This window comes from Acinonyx jubatus, chromosome B2 (assembly GCF_027475565.1).
Source record: "Acinonyx jubatus isolate Ajub_Pintada_27869175 chromosome B2, VMU_Ajub_asm_v1.0, whole genome shotgun sequence".
Classification (NCBI taxonomy): domain Eukaryota; kingdom Metazoa; phylum Chordata; class Mammalia; order Carnivora; family Felidae; genus Acinonyx; species Acinonyx jubatus.
In genome coordinates, this window is record NC_069385.1 from 82526154 (window position 1) to 82541378 (window position 15225).

Genomic DNA, 15225 nt, shown 5'->3' on the forward strand with positions numbered 1-15225 from the left:
GGAGAAGCTAAGTCTTCACATACTGAAATACATGTATTAATATATAAATCTATATTTAAATTTACATATTCATAATATACATATTATAACCTATTATTATGTACATAACTTAATATTACTTTCATGTTATGTCACTATGTTCATTTTTTATTTTACATATGTATATACATATATAATACATGTGTATATATATTCACACACACACATATATATCTAATTTCATTTCAGTGTGGTAAATGAGGTATCACAAATCAATTGTTTTGAAAAGGGGGCACCAAGTCTGACAGAATAGAGAATTTCTAGTATAACAGTAAAAGAGAATGGGACTGAGGCAGAAAACTGACATTTTAAAGGAAGAATGAGGAACAAAGAGGGAGAAATAGAAAGGTAGAAAGTATCTTGGGAGAGAGAACTATGCCGAAGAAGAAGTCTCTATAAGAGCTCCACCAAATGGCTCAGAAGAGGCTGATAACAACTGAAAATAAACCAGAAGATTTGAAAATGGGAATGTCACTGGTAATCTCTGAACAGTTTCAGTATAGTAGTTGAGACAAATTATACTGCAGTGAGAAAACGAGTAAACAGAGGAAAAACAGAAAGAGCTAATAAGAGCATTCTCTTTCAAGAAGTTAGGATAAGGGAATGAGAAATAAGACAAAAGAACAAGGAGCGTGGCAGGATCAAAAGGAGGAAGGGTTTTTGTTTGTTTCTGGGTTTTGTTAGGCTAGAAAAGACTTCTGAGAGGTTCATTCAAATTTACTAGATATCAAGGCCTGACTTTATTATATATGCCTAAATACAAGTTTTAAGAAATAATACTCTTTTACAAACTGAAATGTTTATAGATGATATTATATGATATCTGGGATTTGATTCAAAATAATCTGGAGGGGGAAGTAATTGTTATAGATCAAGAAAAGGTAAAATAAAATTAGCCCTAAATTGCTAACTGTTGAATCTGGGTGATGGGTACATGGTGGTTCTTGGCTCTTCTTTTCTTAATATGCTTAAAACTTTCCATGATGATTTTTTTTAAGAAAATTCTCTCTAAAATATGCTCAATTATTTTTCATTTTTATATATAACTATGTGCTATTCCATTAAATGTCAAACAGATGATACTGATTTTTATCACAGCATATTTTAAGGTTTTTCTTAGGAATGAGTATACATTAACTGTTGATTTATCTCAATTTCTCAATTTTCCATGTGACCACAGCAATTTCATATTCAACTAGATGGAAAAAAGAGGTGAAAAATAGATGAAAGCTGATTCTAAGGCTCTGGGTCACAGAGTTCACAAATCTATCCCCTAAAGGAATACTATTTGACAGTATCCATATTATACCATTTTTAAAAATGCTTATTTTCTAATCACAGCTTTATATGAAATGTGTTTGAAATTGCCTCTAAATTTATAAATTTTACAATACTGATAGAAAAAATGAATTCTGAACTAAGAGCCATAGGAATTACCTTTTCAGTGCTGCCTCTAATTTAACTGTATAACCTCATCAAGTCTCTTAACCTCTCTAAACCTATTTCCTCAATTTTTTTTTTAAATGTTTATTCATTTTTGAGAGAGAGACAGAGCGTGAGTGGGAGGGAGGAGCAGAGAGAGAGGGAGACAGAATATGACGCAGGCTCCAGGCTCTGAGCCGTCAGCACAGGAGCCACCCAGGAGCCCCAGTTTCCTCAACTTCTTAATGAGGAATTGGAATTAAATTAACTCCGGAGTAATGTCCATTTCTAACTTTCTAGACTTCTACATGTCTGCTCTACAGGAAACCTGAACACCTCCACAACCCAAGCAGACAATTATCTAGACCAGCATTTCTCCAAGTCAATGGACCCCTGAAGATCCCGGAGACTGTTACAGAGTCAACAAGGTCAAAACTATTTTCATAATAATACTAAGACACTTGTCTTTTTCAATGTAGTTACATTTACCCCAATTATGCAGAACCAATGATAAGTAAAACTACTACCACTTTAGCCAGAACCAGGACAGTGATCACTGCCCCCCCAGTAAAAGAATGCTGGTTTCACTTAGGTATACCTCTAAGCAATAAAATTTATTAATTTTAGTACATCTTGATCCTAAATACATCTTTTTAGCATTCTATATGATGAAATAGTAATTGCACATAAAGTATTTCTGCTGTAAGACAAAATATGATGGCTGCCTCAAGGAAAATTATTTGTCCAAACGTCTGAGTTGTAATCTTCAGGAATTGGTTTTTTGGTTTTTTTTTGTTTCTTTTTTTTTTATGGAATACCATTGTTACTGGTAAGACTGACTAACCTTGGTTATTCAAACTTGGGTTTTTGGCAAATTTGGGGTTTTGTTTGTTTTTGTTTGCTTATTTTTGTGTTTTCTGTGGGTTTGTTAATTGTTGTTTTAAGTTTATTTATTTTGAGAGAGAGAGAGGGAGAGAAAGAATCCCAAGCAGGCTTTGAACTGTCAGCACAGAGCCTGATGCAGACCTCAATACCATGAACCATGAGATCATGACCTGAACCAAAATCAAGAGTCGGATGTTTAACTGACTGAGTCACCCAGGCGCCCTGGGTTTTGTTTGTTTTTTGAGTAAAGCCTGTCATTTCAGGGAAAGAGACTTACAATATCTGTTGACAATATTAAAGTTCAAATGAAAAGCAGAATCTTGGAAAACTTGTATCTACCACCTTGAACATAATAGCTTATGCTGTTCAAGTTTAAATAAACAATTTTTCTGATAAAATCAAGATATAATTTTTTTGATATTAAAAGATATTACAAGATCTACATAATTCAGCAAGACAGTGTGTTTCAAATGACCAATACATCAGGTTATAAAATCATGCATGGGTAAAAGATTCATTCATTCAGAGTGCAAAATACACCAACAGATTGTAATATAACAGAGTGCAAAAGTTCACTAGTATGGTTTAAGATTCCACTTTGAAACTTTAAGAAATTACCACCTGCTTAGTTTGGATGAAGGATCAAAGAATATACACAATTATCTAAAAAGGTTATGTTACTACTTCCTTTCCCAAGGATATATTTGGGTGAGGCCAGATTTTCTTCATAAACAGTTCAACCAAAAACAACATAGTGCAGCAAAAACTGAATCCAGTTATCATCTATTAAATTAGACATTATATTTATAAAAAATATAAAATAGTGCCACCTTTTTCACAAATTTTTGTTTTGGAAAACAGTTATATTTCTTTTTAACTTTTTAAAGTAATCTCTACAACCAACATGGTGCTTAAACCCACAACCCCAAGATCAAGAGTAGGATGCTCTATCGACTGAGCCAGCCAGGTACCCTGCAAATAGTTCTTTTTCATAAAATGTCATTTTCTGTTAACATGTATTTATTAAATATTATTTTTAAATGGGTTAAATTCTAACACAGTAAATAATGACAGCTATAACCAAACAGATAACAAAATCTTTACAGAGTCCTCAATAATTATGAATCTTTAAAGAGTCCTAAAACCTGAGATCCACTATTCTACATAAAACTTTACCAAACCTTTTGCTAGGCTGCTCACATTCGCTACTGAGAGTAGGGGAGGATGAAAGAAGACACATATATATTATATAACCTTTGGTAAGTATTATAATAGAGGTATAATTCCAAAAAGTAAATTTGGGAAAACAGTTTTGAAAGATTTAATTCAAACAGGTCATGAAAGACAGGTAAAACTGACTAAAGGTCAATCCATTCCAGACAAAGGTCTGTTTGAACAAGAGTAGAAAGGAGGGAGAATAAGGACATGTCTAGGAAATAGGCTAATGGGGCTAGAGCCTGGCACAGTGGCAGAAGTTTGACAAATGCTGCAGTAAGCCAAGAGATTAGGCCACGGACGGCTTCAATCCCACAATAAAAAGTTTGGACTCTAAAATGTATTAACAAAGGGCTAACTGGGACTCTTATTCAGCAAGAGACTATTACAATCAAATTTCTACTTTGAAATACAACCGTAATGGATATGCACAGGACAGACTGTACATTGAGGAAAAGGACCAAATTCAGGGAGACATGTATGGAAGAAAAAGTAATGAAGCTTGCATTCAGTCAGAGGGAGTAGAAAGTGAAGGATGGCCTTCTAGAAGCAAAACAGGGTTTGGCAAGTGAACAACTATGATAAGAGGGAAAGGGTGAGTTAAAGTGCTGAACTTCAGGGGTGCCTGGGTGCTCAGTTGGTTAAGTCCGGGTAAGTGATCATGATCTCATGGTTTGTGAGTTAGAGCCCTGCATCAGGCTCTGTGCCTGAGACTCACAGCTCAGAGTCTGGAGTCTGCTTCGGTTTCTGTTGTCTCCCTCTCACTCTGCCCCTCCCCTGCTCGTGCTCTGTCTGTCTGTCTCTCTCAAACATTAACATTTAAAAAAAAAATTTTTTAAGACCTAAACTGGAATAATGAGGTAATAGGACTGTCATAAGGGAAACAGAAGATCCAAGTTTCTCAGGGGAGGTGGATTTGATGGGAATTATGAAAATTTGAGGTGTCTTGTATAGCATCAGTTCAGAAATGCTAGTCAAAATGATACAGAAAGAGATTTGGGGAAAATTTGCCCTAAAAATAAGAATTGGGACCACGGGATTAATATAATTATCAAAAATAAGAACAGGGGTGTCTGTGTGGCGCAGTCAGTTGAGCGTCTGACTTCAGTTCAGGTCGTGATCTCACGGTTCGTGGGTCTGGGCCCCGCATCGGGCTCTGTGCTGACAGCTCAGAGCCTGGAGCCTGCTTTGGGTTCTGTGTCTCCCTCTCTCTCTGTTCCTCCCCCACTCGCTCACACTCTGTCTCTCTCTTTCAAAAATAAAGATTATAAAAAATAATAATTAAAAAAAAGAACAGAGTGAGTAGAGTTTAATATGGGACTCCCATTTGGGAGTTTATTGGACACAAACAGTAAAGGCACAGGCAGAGAAAATTAAGCAGTAAAAACAAAATAGGAAAAGTCAGTCTTCACAGAGGGCATGACCACAGAAGCTAAGAGAAAAAAATTCAAGGAGGATTAGTTGGTCAATAGCTGAAGAAGTTGGAAAAGAATAATGACCAAAATGAGGCCACTGGATCTATTAATTACTAGGTTACAGAGTAGTCTCTGTTGAGTGTTTAGGGACAGAACACAGATTACAATGAATCTGGGTTCATGGCCTCATTAGCATGGTATTAGGTACAGGAAATAAATATTTTATCCAGAGCTACATTAAAGTATGTTTTCCAAACAACAGTTTGTCTGCTTTTCAACTACAATAATTTTTTAATAAAACTATCTCTCTAAATTTAACTGTTATTTTCAGACAATTTACTTCAGGCCACACAAAACACTGATTTTAGCATTAAAGCAGAATACTATCATTTACCTAATAAATTTTATGACACACAAAGAATTTACAAAAAAAAAAAGAATTTACTATTACATTATATACTGAACCTCAAACTACTGCTTAAAAGAATATTATTCTTAGTAGATAAGCCTACCAAAGGACATTTTAGTACAAATCCAAGAAACAGCATTTATCTAAGAAAAATCTCTATTACCCAATCCCTTTTTATTGGTAATATCAAACACAATATGAGACCAAATTTAATTTAAGCATATTTATATGAAATGTGTATTTAGCCAGACCTATGTTTATACAACAATATGTGAAATATCCATATATATTAGTACAATCTAAAAAACAATCATTTGTTGAAAAAAGGATTCTTCCCCTTACAAAAGAAATCACTAATGGAATACTTTACATAAATAAGAAACTTTCCCAGGATAATATGAAATTACAGTTCAATTCTTTATTTAACTTACACAAAGCTTTACAGGAATACATTTGTTTAAAGCAAATTCATGAAGTATGTAATCAAAATGGGCAGTGAAAGGATTTAAAAACTGTAAAGGTGGAGGGCACCTGGGTGGCTCAATCAGTTAAACAGCCAACTCTTGGTATCAGCTCAGGTCATCATCCCAGGGTGCTGGATGGAGCCCACATCAAGCTCCACACTGAGTATGGAGTCAGCTTGGGATATTCTCTTTCTCTCTTTCTCTTTCTCTCTCTCTCTCTCTCTTTCTCCCCCCCCCCCCCCTTCCCCTGTATGGCTCTCCCTGGCTCGTGCTCTCTCTCTCTTAAAAAAAAAAAAAAAAGGCAAACTTATCAGTAGAATGTTACCTATGAGATGCAAAATTCTGACTGACATATTTTTTTCTGGGCTCTAAAACATCTATAGTGAAATCTGTCATATGCTCAAACCCAGGCAATTCCCATCTTCCTTGCCCTCCCCACCTTCTCAATTTGCCATGGAATACCCAGTGACTAGTTCTACACTAAGCACTCATCTGTTTTCTCCATCATCTCGATGGCCAACACAAGATATAGTTTTGTTTGAAACCTCAAGCAAAAGGATTAAAAGATACATAAAATCATCTACTCTCATCTTCAAGCCAATAATGATGGACAGGAAGAGCAGAGACCTAATACATTCCTCCTCAAAACACATACACATGAATACACTTTGTTCTTCCTCAAAATACCAAAAGGATAACAAACAGCAAATCATGCCCACAAACCAAAACACAGTTGTTTCATCTAATTTTAGAAAAAAAATAACAAGGAACTGGAGAAAAGTTCTCTCTGGAATAACTCAATCCTCAAATCAAGGAAATTCAAAGAGCACAACATGGAAAAACCAACAGCCTCAATTCTCCCCTTTGGGATACTAATTCTATCAGCCCAAATCAAAATAAACACTATGTTTTTAGAAGATCCCAAAAAAGTCTGAAATTTCTCTTTTTCAAAAAAGACAAAAAAAAAAGCCCACTCACAGAGAAGATACCTAAATGTACCATTTCAAGCACAGGTACTCTATGATTTACTCCAAACCTGTTTTATTTCTTTGTACCATATGCTTTTAAGACAAGCTTATAAACATATTTGTTTCTAAAAAAAAAAAAAAAAAAAAAGACCCAATTATATAATTACACCCGGAAGTATCCTTTATTTAAAGTCTCATAGCCAGGTGTTTCTTATTTGATTAATTTGCTCAGTCCTAGACTATACGGTTAGTTGTTCCTTTTCTGGAGGCTGTGAACAAGACCCAGTCTAACTGTACTTGAAACAAGTAGTCTCAAGTAATGTGAGATGTCTCACAAGATTTGTTTAATCTGAGTAAAATCTTGTACTTCTTTTCCCTGAAACCTTCAAAAGTAGAAAGAAAATATAAATATAATCTAATTGTTTTTGGTGGGCAGTACTGCTCATATACTAGGGACCTTCATACCATCTCTTTAAGAAGAGAAACCCGTTTTAGTAATCCTCAGGAATTTGTCCAAAATAAAAGACATGGATTTAAACTTGTACCCAGAATTCAGGTTAACTAGGTAAAACTAGCATTAACAAAAGACAGTTGAGTAACCCCAAACTGCAACAGATGTATACAGAAATTTAAAGTGTCTTTAAAAGGACTTGGGGAGGAAGGACAATTATTTCACAACAGCCTTACTTCTATGAACTGTTACTACATTATGCATGTGTTCTGGTCTTTTTGCTATCAAGAGTTCAGGTGAACAGGAGGTAAAAGTTCCATAAGGCAAAGCCCTCTTGTTGACAAAAAAAAAAAAAATTTTTTTTTTAATTTCTTTTAACTTAGTCATTAAAAGATTTTTTTCAGGGGCATGTGGGTGGCTCAGTCAGTTAACCATCTGACTCTTGATTTTAGCTCAGGTCATGATCTCATGAGTTCATGAGTCCATGAGCCCTGCGCTGACAGAGACTGCTTGGGATTCTCTCTCTCCCTCTCTCTCTACCCCTCCGCCACTCATGCATACTTTCCCAAAATAAATAAAAATTTTTTAAAGTAATTTTCTATGAAAAACATTTACTCTACCAAACCAAGACCACCTAATTTCAGAAACCTCATTAAAGCACAACAATATATTAATAAAAGGATTTTATGCCAATGGACCTAGGTTATGTTTCTCATTGGGTTATATGGATCATCAAAAGTTCCTAAGGGGAGCCTGGCTGGCTCAGTCGATACAGCATGCGACTCTTGATCTCTGGATAGTAAGTTCAAGCCTTATGGTGGGCATAGATATTACTTAAAAAAAAAAATAAACCCTCCTAAAATAACTGTCCAATTAAATGGAAAGCGAATGAACTATTTTCTAAGCATGTATAAGACAGGTAGTCTCAAGTATTTTTGATATGTATCACAACTCTCAAAGTTATTTAAATTGTACCAAGGAAATGCTACAAATTCCCAAAGGTTCTAATCAATGCCTTATTTATTCTCCACTTGCTGCAACAAACCCACAATCCCTCCTTTGGTCTGTTCCAGCCTGGGAGGATGAGCCTACAGAGATCACCACCTAGGCTCCCCAGCTGGGTTCAAGCAATGCAAGCCAATGAACAAGACCCAAAAGAGGGAGGAGAGGTCAGGAACTTCCCCTCCCTCCCTCCCTGCCAGTCAGGCCTGCCTTAAAAGCCACAGTTCCCTGGGGCCCTCCTCCACAATTCCAGCTCTCATCTCTCAGCTCTGGTAATCTCTGGAGAATTAAGGGCTTCTCACCATTGGTATCCCCTGAGTGCTTCTTTCAAACACCCCCACCCCACCCCACGAACCCCCCTCCACTTCTTGTTTGTTTTCTAACCTCGGTAATCTGTTCTTTTGTACCATCAAGGATAAAATTTCTTTCCTGCTAGGAGCTTGCCTGATGCAGTTAACAATACCAAGTCTGGTTAGTCCAAAATAGCACATTATCTAAAGAAATCCAATTTTAAAAGTTTAACAAGGTCTTAAGATATAACAAGGTCTTAATACAAATAAGTACTACTTATTTGTAATATTGTTATTTCTATAATTGTTTAAAAATTAAATATAATCAGCTCACTTCCAAATGAAACTGGGTAAAAGCTGAAAAACTCATTGCAATTAAATTTAGGTGTGAAATTCAACACTGCACTGTCCTCCCAAGATAAATGCCTATAGGCCGCAAATAAGCTTAACAAGGAAAAAAAAAATCGATGAAGGGATTCTGGTAACTGATATTTCACTTCCTTATACCATACACTGTCTGGTTAATCCAAACAATTTTTTTGTTGTTATTGTTAAAGCCCTCCCTAAGCACAAGATGAAGAAAAGTTTTAAACCAGTGGTTCTCAAATTTTGGTGTACAAGTAAATTCAATGAAGAAATATGTCAAAATGCTAAGCCCAGGTTCCACCCACACCTTCCTGACAAGTGTTTCTACCAGTTCCCAGGTAATTCTGATGCACACCTAAATTTCAGAACTTCTTAAAACTGGCCAACTTCAAGATTCCACCCAAATCTCCAATACATTTTTTTCTCTTTGACTGAATATTTCACATTAAATATTATCAAACAGGGGCGCCTGGGTGGTTCAGTCAGTTAAGCATCTTACTTGGGCTCAGGTGATGATCTTGCAGTTCATGGGTTCGAGCCCCGCGTCGGGCTCTGTGCTGACAGCCTGGAGCCTGGAGCCTGCTTCAGATGCTGTGTCTCCATCTCTCTCTACCCCACCCCTGCTCACTCTCTGTCTCTCAAAAATGAATAAACGTTAAAAAAAAATATTGCCAAACAAAAAAATTTTTAAAGCACAGTCACAATAATAATGCACACTAATTATATACAACTGTGAGATATGTTTCACATGTATTATTATCTAATTTGGTTCTCACAAGAACCACACCACGTAGGTAATATTGCCCCCATTTTACAGATAAGAAAACTGAAACCCAGAGAAACTAAGTAATCTGGCCAAAGCAATGACAGGTAAAACCAGGATCACCTCTGGTCTGCCAGTCCCTCTTACCTATACACTGGACAAGCTAGTACTTGTACCTAAATGCAACTCTGGAGCCTCAGGACTGTCACAAAAAGGATTAAGCCTAAGGGCCAAGCAGTTAGACAAGCAATAATCCTCCCTGTCCACTCCCTCCCCACAACAAGCTCTCCTGACTCCCCATCCCTCCTCACTCACCGAGGCCTTCCACTTACATGGTATGCTATCACACTGTGGTAGAACATCACAAATCTGTGTATATATCAGCACTCTTTCTACTCTTACCTACTGCATGCTAAGTATCTCCAAACTCCATTTCCACCAAGTACTGACTGTGAGCCTGAGTAAATTTAACATCTCTGTGCCTCAGTTTCCCAGTCTATAAATTATGGGTCATAATACCAAGAGCACTAAAGTAACATAGTGATTAGCTGAGACAATGTACATAAAGTACTTGCTTGACATAGTATCTCTCTAACACACAGCAACAGCAACAACTCAATAAACAATAGCTGCTAGTCCAACATATCAATCGTAGGTCCCATTTATTTTCTCCCAGCTTTGTTTCCTGAGACTGAGATAAAAAATGGAACATATGCTTACTTATCAGGAGTAGACGGGTAACAGTGTTATAACTCAGTGTTACAATGCCAGGCATAAAATATTTCAGAGTAAATGAGTCTTTGAGTAGCCATCAGATTGTACTACTTGACAACTATTTCCCAACTTTAGGGTCAGGCCCGTTGATTACACACTAGTATGAAGAGTCTATAATTAACTTAATTCAAAACAACGATAAAATGTCACTCAGCACAGGGACTTGGTGTTAATTTATCACTGTATCACCAACACTTAGAACAGTGCCTGGCTCATTGCAGACACTCAAATATCTGTTAAGTGAACGAAGGCATAAAGGTACCAATGCAGACACACCTTAGCTCATTAGTGAATCTTTACAAAAAACAAGCATAATTATCAAACCAGTATCAATGTGGCAAGTAATAAAAGTTATTTTCAAAATTCCCCCAGAATATTTTTCTCCTTTTTTTTTTTAAGATGTGATACAAACACACACAAAAATCCAAGCAGGTAATGAAATAAACATATTTTTGTAAGTGTTCCATCCTGGGTTCTGTGTCCTAGAATTAGTAGACAGTTCAAGTTTAGGTTGCTTCAACACTTCTGGATGCTACAAGGTCTCCATCTTATAACCATGTTTGTCTAGTTCAGGTTGTAACTGATTGGAGAAGTCATCCTCTACACTGTCATCATCCCAATTATCCTCCGAGACATGTGCATCTGGATCTTCGTCTTCACCTAAACCAGCCCACTCTTCCGCAGGGAACTCCTTGAACTCCTCATCCTCCTCCAAGAGACCCAAGCCTACAAGCTGCTTTTTCTCTAACACTGTGACCCTCCCCACGAAAAATCTCTCAGGCCCGGAAGAAAGTTGGAACTCTCACACTTCCTCACCAAAGCCACCCAAGCTGCTGCTGCATCTGAAGCCGGCCTTACCATAGAACTCTCCTTTCTTTCTTAAAACAGATGTGTGTCCTTTAAAAACTCTCCAACTAGAAAAGTTAATTACTAACCTCAGCTCCATGTGCTCGCTTCGGCAGCACATATACTAACCTCAGCTCCATTAATCTACTAAAAATGTTAAAGTAGTTCCATAATAATGCATCATGTTCATCTCCTGCTTTATATGAAGAAAAAAAAAAACAAATCTAGTAACCATTTAACAATTATCACTTTAGTGATGCTGACTTTTCAGAATTTCTGGAACCATTCAAACTGAAGCCACAAAATGAAGTCACCGCTAAGAGGTTGACACCAACTAACACCTAAGAGATAAGAGAACTGTGATCTACTATGGGAATACACAGACAGAAGTTCCATTCTCAGCTATTCTTCTAGGCAGCCACCTATGTATCCTTCAACAAGTGCTTAATTTTTTTGTCCCCACTTTCTCATCTGCAGAGTAGGAGTAAGTTTATCATATCTACTTCAACAAGTTGTTTTAAGGACCAAATGTACACAAAATGATTTCCAAAACAATAAAGTGCCATACAAATGTAAGTTGTTAAATTTGATATAAACTTCAACAGATTTTAAATGGATGTTTCTATTTATCTTTCTTTTTATGTCTCTGCCACTCTTTGTATTTGCTAGACCCAAAGATCTGCCAGTACGCAGAAGAACCAGTTTCTGCCTAGCCAGGTTTCAAATATACTAGGCCCTCAGTAAATATCTGTTGAAAAAGATGTTCATCCAGGGGTGCCTGGGTGGCTCAGTTGGTTAGACATATGACTTCGGCTTAGGTCATGAACTCACGGGTTTGTAAGTTCAGGCCCCGCATTGGGCTCTGTGCTGACAGTTCAGAGCCTGGAGCCTGCTTTGGATTCTGTGTCTCCCTCTCTCTGTGTTCCTCCCCCACTCACACTCCATCTCTCTCTCTCAAAAATAAATAAAGATTAAAAAAAAAAAAGATATTCATTCACATATAAGAGAAATTTTAAAATTCTGCTATATGCAATACCATACCTTGTAAAGGTTAAGTAGCAGGTTACTTTCAAATAAAATAACAAGTGACGTAACTTATATAAAAGATGCCTGTGGTTTTCTCAAAAGCACCGCCTTCCTTTGTGCACATTACTCAGCCTAGATATAAATATTCACCTATGTGAATATCACCCAAAGAATGTACTTCAATATTGTGGTTTCACTGGAGTCATGCTTTCTGCATTGAAAAGGACTTTCCTTCTCTTTAACACTAGCAAGATTTCTGAAGATGCCAGATTTTTTCTTCCAGTTTTACATTCTATGCTTCAGCATTTACAGGGAGAACTTTTGGTGGACTAGTGGTCACTTCTCAAACTACCAGGTCATTCTTACACTAAATAAGAAAAAACGTTTAGGGGCGCCTGGGTGGCTCAGTTGGTTGAGCGTCCGACTTTGACTCAGGTCATCATCTTGCGGTTCGGGAGTTTGGGAGTCCCGCGTCGGGCTCTGTGCTCACAGCTCAGAGCCTGGAGCCTGCTTCAGATTCTGTGTCCCCCTCTCTCTCCGCCCTACCCCTGCTTGTGCTCTGTCTCTCTCTGTCTTTCAAAAATGAATGAAACTTTTTAAGTTTATTTTTGGAAACCAAACATGCAAAAATATTCCAACACTTATATTTTAATATTATTAATAATGAATAGTCCACTAAATTTGTCAAATAAAAGCATAACTGTTTTAAATGGTAAACTTCCTGGGTCCTCTGAATATTATATAATGCCTCAAAAATCGAATTTAAGCTTATTTAATGTTAGTTCTTGATTATCTACACACACACACACACACACACACACACACGGAGATGTGTTACAGATCATCCATTAATAATTTATATTAAGCCCTTGGATGATGGTTTTGTATTTACTGTTGAATATTAGTATCCTTGAGATGCAAAATTCCTAATAGTTCAAACCAAATAATGAAATATCTGTAAATACAGTCACTCAACTCAGCTGTCTTACCATTTTTCTTCTTTCTCATTTACCCAAATACAACTACATTCTTCTGTTGAAAGGACTCCTACTTTGCTACAAAAGATGGACTTTGCGTGCTCATTTTTGTCCTTTATATCTGTTATAGTTTAAAGGACATTCCTGAAATAAACACAGGCCATAAAAAAATCGTCCTAATAGTACAGGTGACAATTTAATAATAATTTGAAAACAAGCCCCCAACACCAGGATTACACAGTTAATATCTGAAAGATAGCTACTGTATTTATGGGCAATGATCTTTCTCATTTGAAGAAAATATAAAGTTTTATCCTAAACAGGAACACTATACTATTCATTTTATAGACAATGAAAACCAGTGTTATTAATTCTAATTCCTATGAACCCATCAAAATAAAAAGTGCACAGTATGTATAATATTCTAGAATTTACATCAGAAATGATAAAGTGGGGTGCATGGGTGGCTCCACTGGTTGAGTGACTCTTGATTTCGGCTCAGGTCATAATCCCACGATCGTGGGATCGAGCTGCATGTCAGGCTCCACACTGGGCCTGTTTAAGATTCTCTCTCTCCCTCTGCCCCTCTTCTCCCACTCACTCACATACTCTCTCTTTAAAAAAAAAAAAAAAAAAAAAAGGAAATGATAAAGCAACACATTACTGTTCAAAGTTGTCAACTTAAAAATGACAAAACAGAATTCAACATTAGTTCCAGAACCACATTCATGACCTATCTCATTCGCACTCCTGTGTGCTTTCTTCAAGTTACATTCTTTAACACAATACCAGTTCTGCAGGTTTATTTGAACGGTCTACCAAATGAACTGAGATCAAGGCAACCAGGTCCGATGGAAAGGACAGGGGTTTCATGGTCAGAAGACTTAGGTGTGAATGAAGACTTTGTTCCTCTGAAGCTGTAAGACCTTGCACAAATATTTAATCCTCTAAGCTTAAATTTCCTCATGTGTAAGAGGACAAGACCACCAACCTTGAAAATTATTTTGTAAATCAAATCCCTCGGTTTGTGTTCTGATTATGGCAGATGCTTAATAAATGGGTGACTACCTTATACAACTAAACGGCCAGTTCACAAATTATTATAAAGTGCCTCATTAAGGGGATCACAAACTGTATGAGATTTATTAAAGCTGTAATATCTTTTTCAGATGAAAATGTTTTAATATACAGAAATGAAATATTCAGAGGTTAGAAATCTTTTTAAAACTGACATTTTACATACCAAAGTAAAGCTTCAATGATCAACGGTGAAAATTGGTTCATTTTTTTTTTATGTTTGCGGTACTTAGACTTATTCAAACCTCACATGCTCAAAAATCTTAAAACTCTATGAAAAAGGAACAGTACTTTAGAATCCAGAGACAGCCCAGTTATCTAAACAATGGGCTACATGATACACCACAGTCTCCAGGCAAAGTCACAACAGGATGAGAAAAGAGCCTTCAGCCACTCTCAGATTTCCTGCCCACTGTTATTTTAAAACTCGATCATATAAACATAAACAGAGGGGAAAAAAATCCACTTCAAATGAGCCCCATGGGTTATGATTTGTGATCTGTTTTTAATACCCTGCATTAATTTACATTAAATACTGCTATAGTTCATTACATTTTTCTTGCTCACATTTCTGGGCACTAATGAATAATATATGTATATTATAGTTTTATACAGTATATATTTAGAGTTTTTAATCATGATCATCTTTTCTTAAAGTCATTCATCATTTCTGTTACTCCCTTTTTAAAACTTAGTTTTGGAAAACAAAAATGTAACTCAAACTGGGAGAACAATAAATAGTATGTCACACAGAACATACAAACACAATGGGCAAATCTGCTTAAGACCAAAATGACTTCTGTTTACCACTGTGCATCTAATTCTGCACAACTTAA

The 15225-nt window shown here is 36.4% G+C and overlaps 2 protein-coding genes across 13 annotated transcripts in view; both read right to left on the minus strand.

The window, feature by feature from the left end:
- The window catches only part of MYO6 (myosin VI), a 143324-nt gene that overhangs the window by 126773 nt on the left and 1326 nt on the right, over positions 1-15225 (minus strand). The window lies entirely within an intron of this gene.
- On the minus strand, positions 8613-11449 carry LOC113598549 (26S proteasome complex subunit SEM1-like). The gene is made up of 2 exons (XM_053223361.1): positions 11399-11449; positions 8613-11262 (listed from the first exon to the last, which is right to left on the minus strand). The coding sequence occupies exons 1-2, from the start codon at positions 11447-11449 to the stop codon at positions 10996-10998; spliced, it is 318 nt and encodes a 105-aa protein (XP_053079336.1). The 3' UTR covers positions 8613-10995.